Consider the following 4368-nt stretch of genomic DNA (forward strand, 5'->3'; position numbering starts at 1 on the left):
GAGTGGTAAAATCATTTCCCCAAAATTAGATGATATCCAGGGAGATTTTCAATTAGGGAGTAGGAAAGGGAGTAGAAGGCTGGGGAGAGGTGCAGTGAAGTGAGGGTATACTTTTTTATCTTTCTCATGGAGTGTACTTGAACCTGTGTCCTCCTTCATTGCTGATATCTGACTAGTACTTTGCTTACAAATGCTACCTTACAACAACAGTGCTTGAGACATGAATTTCACAGGATCTTCTCTCATACTTAGCATTCACATGAAAAGAAAAGTTTATTATAAAGTTCAAAAGAACTGAAGATCTTTACTTTCTATCTCTTTTTTATTACTGCTGTAATTGAATATTTTTAGGTTTCTTGCCCTTTTCCTTCCTTTGCGATTGGAATTTTTTATGCAAAATATTTGCTTGTATGGAAATTGTTCTCATCATTCTACTTCATTCTTTCAAAGGAAGAATTGGAGATTTTTCTCTCAGTTGCTGTTTCCTGTATACATAAGGATGCAAATATCTGGGGGAAAGTATATGTGAATGTGTATAAACTTGGGTGACCTCTATCAGCCAGGCTATTGCAGATCCTTTCCCTCTACTGCTCTCTAAATACAGGAAGTTCCTCTGCATGGTGTGTGGTAGTCAATTATCTCCTGTGCCTTTTGGCATCTTTTTGTGTATCTGTCTTTCCTGGTTGCTGCCTTTCTTCTCCTGTGATTAGTTCTATTTGTAGGAGCAGCAAACACCTTCTGCCACCTGATGGAACACGTAATTTGCTTTCAACTAAAGCTTGTCTACATCTTTCTCATATCGTACATTTTACACATGGAAGCTTCATTATATTTGTGGAGATTCCCTTCTGTACAATGGGTATGAATATTCATTATTATAGGAGAGGTAAAGGAGCTGTGAGAATACTTTAATCACAGATGCTAGCTGATTTCATTATTCTTACCCTCGTGTCTAGTTCCCTAAGCACATATGAACGCATTTGAGTTTATATAGGATGAGATTATAACTTGGGATAGTTATTCCTTCCACTTCCCCTAATGAAGTGTCTGTTCTAATTTTATTCCCAGATTTTGCCAATGCAAGGTTGACTTGAGTTGATGGGATTAAATCCTGGCTACTTTACATCTTTTCAATGAAAATTTATTTAAATCTTTCACTCCTTTTCATTTAATGCAATTGTTTTGAATTCATTTATCCACCTGTCATTCTTTTCATTGTACAAACCATTAATTTTAAACTTTTTTCTTTGCATTCTAAATTGTTTTACTGTTGTGAAAATCCACACGTGAATATAACAGTTAAGATCTCTGCTGTGTGCACCTTACATTGTGATGGCAGAGGGAGAGTGCCCGGGAGCAAGTGCACCTGTGGCACAAGGTACACAGGAGTCCATCATGTGAAGGAGGACAGAGGGCCAGGATGGTGCAGAATTCTAAAGACATTCATGTGCAGTGTGTGGTCCTCAGAGCCAGGGTCCCTGGGCTCATGTATTCCATATTGGGAATAGTCCTTTAACATGATGAGCTCATTTTGCTACTATTTGTTGGGGATTTTTACATCTGTATTGATCAAGGACCTAAGCCTCTATTCTCTTTTCTTGTACAGTTGTTGTCTGGCCACACTGTGACTTTTACAACACAGGCGTCTGACTCCTAAATAACAGGAGATATCAGGAAGGAGCCACAGAATGTTATTTAAATCAAAATACTGCATGATTCCAGTACATGATAGGTAAAGGTGTCAATCTCATGGACGCCTGGAGCAACGTGGTGTCAGGGAGAGCAGGAAGGAATGTATGAGTTGATTTTGGTGGATATGAAGTCAGGGTTATGTAGCATCATTCATTTCCAGACACCTGCTGTGCAACACAGGGCCAGGCAGTAACAAAGGACACTGTGCACGTGAAGCTCTGCTATGAGGACAGAGCTCATGCTCATTGTTCTTCCTCACAGAAAACAACATGCAAACAAAACAGCAAAGCCCACTCTGGGAGGTGAGGGATGTGTCTATAGCATTGATTGGGTGAGGAGCACCAGGTCCACATGTGTCTGAACTCACCAGATTGTGCATATTATATACATGCAGTTCTTCAGATATGACTACCCTCCAGTAAAGCTGATTGAAACAGAAGACAAGGAACAAGGTGTGGACAGAGGACCCTCTGCACCTTGAGGAGCACAACCTCTCAGCAGTGTCAGGGAGGCCACCTCCTTCCTCCCCATTCTCCGACTAGCTCCCTCCTCTGTCTCCTCCTGTTGGCTCTGGTGGCCACGGTGGCTGGGTTTTGAAACAGCATCACCTGCAGGGACTTTGCACTGCTCACTCCTCCAGCCAGGCACACACTCTGCAGTCAATCTCACTGATTCTCATTTCTTCCTTGAGATCTCCACCCAAATGTCATCTTGTTAGCCTGTCTTACCTGTGCCCATAAAAAGTAGCACCTCCATCCTTCCACTCTTCTCTTACCTGCTCATGTTTTCTTTTTAACAGTTATTACCATCTGATGTTATAGGATCATTTCTTTCATAAAGGTTTTATATTTTAATGTTGTTATCAGTGCCTTACACTTATACGTAATAGTGGGGTGCATTTTGAGATACTCACACTTGCATGGAATATACTTTGCTCCATTTCAGTTCCTAGTAACTTCTCCCTCCCATTTCACCCAGCTTTACTCCACTGCCCTTGCCCCCATCTATTTATCATTTTTTTAAATTGGTACATTAAAAGTTATACATGAGGTGGGATTCACCAAGATTTTTAATATTTTAACTGACATAAAATTCTATGTATTTTTGGAGTCCATGTGATGTTTTAATGCATGGATAGTTTGAATAAAATTAAAATCTATCTGATCAAACATGTATCATTCCTTTACTGTGAAATTTCACAAAGTCCAGCTCCTGGTTTTCATTAATTTCCTTACATACATATAATTATCCACATGAACACACTGTACGTACTTTTATTTTAAAGGCTCACTGCCTCCACAGTGCCAGGAACCACTAGCACATGGTTGAACCAACGTATGTCCCACAAGTTCATAAGGAATATTTTCTTAAAACTGTAAGGCATGTGATACAGAGAGGACAGGGAGCAGAGGGACAGGAATTCCTGATTAGAGATGGCAGAGGTGCGTTAAAGGGAGCCAGATAGAAAAAATAATGATGTTATTTTTCTCTTTCCTGGTCTCAACCAAAGCACATGGAACCACAAAATGACACACAAATTTTGGAATTTCTTCTTCTGGGATTTTCAGTGGATGCAGAACTGCAGCCCTTCATGTTTGGGCTTTTCCTCTCCATGTACCTGGTCACTGTGCTGGGGAACCTGCTCATCATCCTGGCCACCATCTCAGACTCCCACCTGCACACGCCCATGTACTTCTTTCTTGCCAACCTGTCCTTTGTGGACATCTGCTTCACCTCCACCACCATCCCAAAGATGCTGGTGAACCTCCAGATGCAGGGCAAAGTCATTACCTATGCAGGCTGCATCACACAGATGTGCTTTTTTACATTTTTTGTGGTGCTGGACAACCTCCTTCTGGCTGTGATGGCCTATGACAGATATGTGGCCATCTGCCACCCCCTGCACTACATAACCATCATGAAACACACGCTCTGTGGGTTGCTGGTGCTGGCATCCTGGATCATGAGTGCCATCAATGCCTTAGTGCACAGCTTAATGGTGTTGCAGCTCTCCTTCTGCGCACGCTTAGAAATCCCCCACTTTTTCTGTGAACCTAATCAGGTGGTCCACTGTGCCTGCTCTGACACTTTTGTTAATGACCTGCTGGTATATATTGCAGCTGTGCTGCTGGGAGGAGGCCCCCTTGCTGGCATCCTTTACTCCTACTCCAAGATAGTGTCCTCCATCCTGAAAATCTCATCAGCTCAGGGCAAACGCAAAGCCTTCTCCACCTGTGCTTCTCACCTCTCCCTGGTCTCCTTCTTTTATTCCACACTCCTGGGTGTGTACCTCAGTTCTGCTGTGACCCAAAACTCACCTTCAACTGCAACAGCCTCAGTGATGTACACTGTGGTCACCCCCATGCTGAACCCCTTCATCTATAGTCTGAGAAATAAGGACATCAAGAGCACTCTGAAAGCACTCTTTGGGAAAATATAAAAGCCCTCTTTATTCTGGTCCTTAAAACTGCTGTGATTGCGAGGCTTGAAGCCTCAGAGCAAGAAATGGCAATATTTTGACCAGATTGTGGCACTAGAACTGGCTCCTGTTTGCTTTCTGGAGTTTCCATTTCTTTTATTTTAACTTCTCCCAAAAATGGATGTAACTCACCCTGGAAACTTGCTGCTCTGACGTCCTCTCAGCATCCCCTTTACCAGCGGCACAGTCCCTCAAAG

General features: G+C 42.4%; 1 protein-coding gene across 1 annotated transcript; it reads left to right on the forward strand.

Annotated features, from left to right (window-relative positions):
- Window positions 1–3205: 3205 nt before the first annotated feature.
- LOC306647105 (olfactory receptor 7A10-like) lies at window positions 3206–4132 on the forward strand (the record flags this gene model as incomplete). Its single annotated transcript, XM_079116126.1, has 1 exon — window positions 3206–4132. One exon carries the CDS (start codon window positions 3206–3208, stop codon window positions 4130–4132), a length of 927 nt encoding a protein of 308 aa, XP_078972252.1.
- Between the last annotated feature and the right edge of the window lie 236 nt (window positions 4133–4368).

The sequence above is a fragment of the Sciurus vulgaris genome (assembly GCF_902686455.1).
Source record: "Sciurus vulgaris genome assembly, chromosome: 16".
NCBI classification, from domain to species: Eukaryota; Metazoa; Chordata; class Mammalia; order Rodentia; family Sciuridae; genus Sciurus; species Sciurus vulgaris.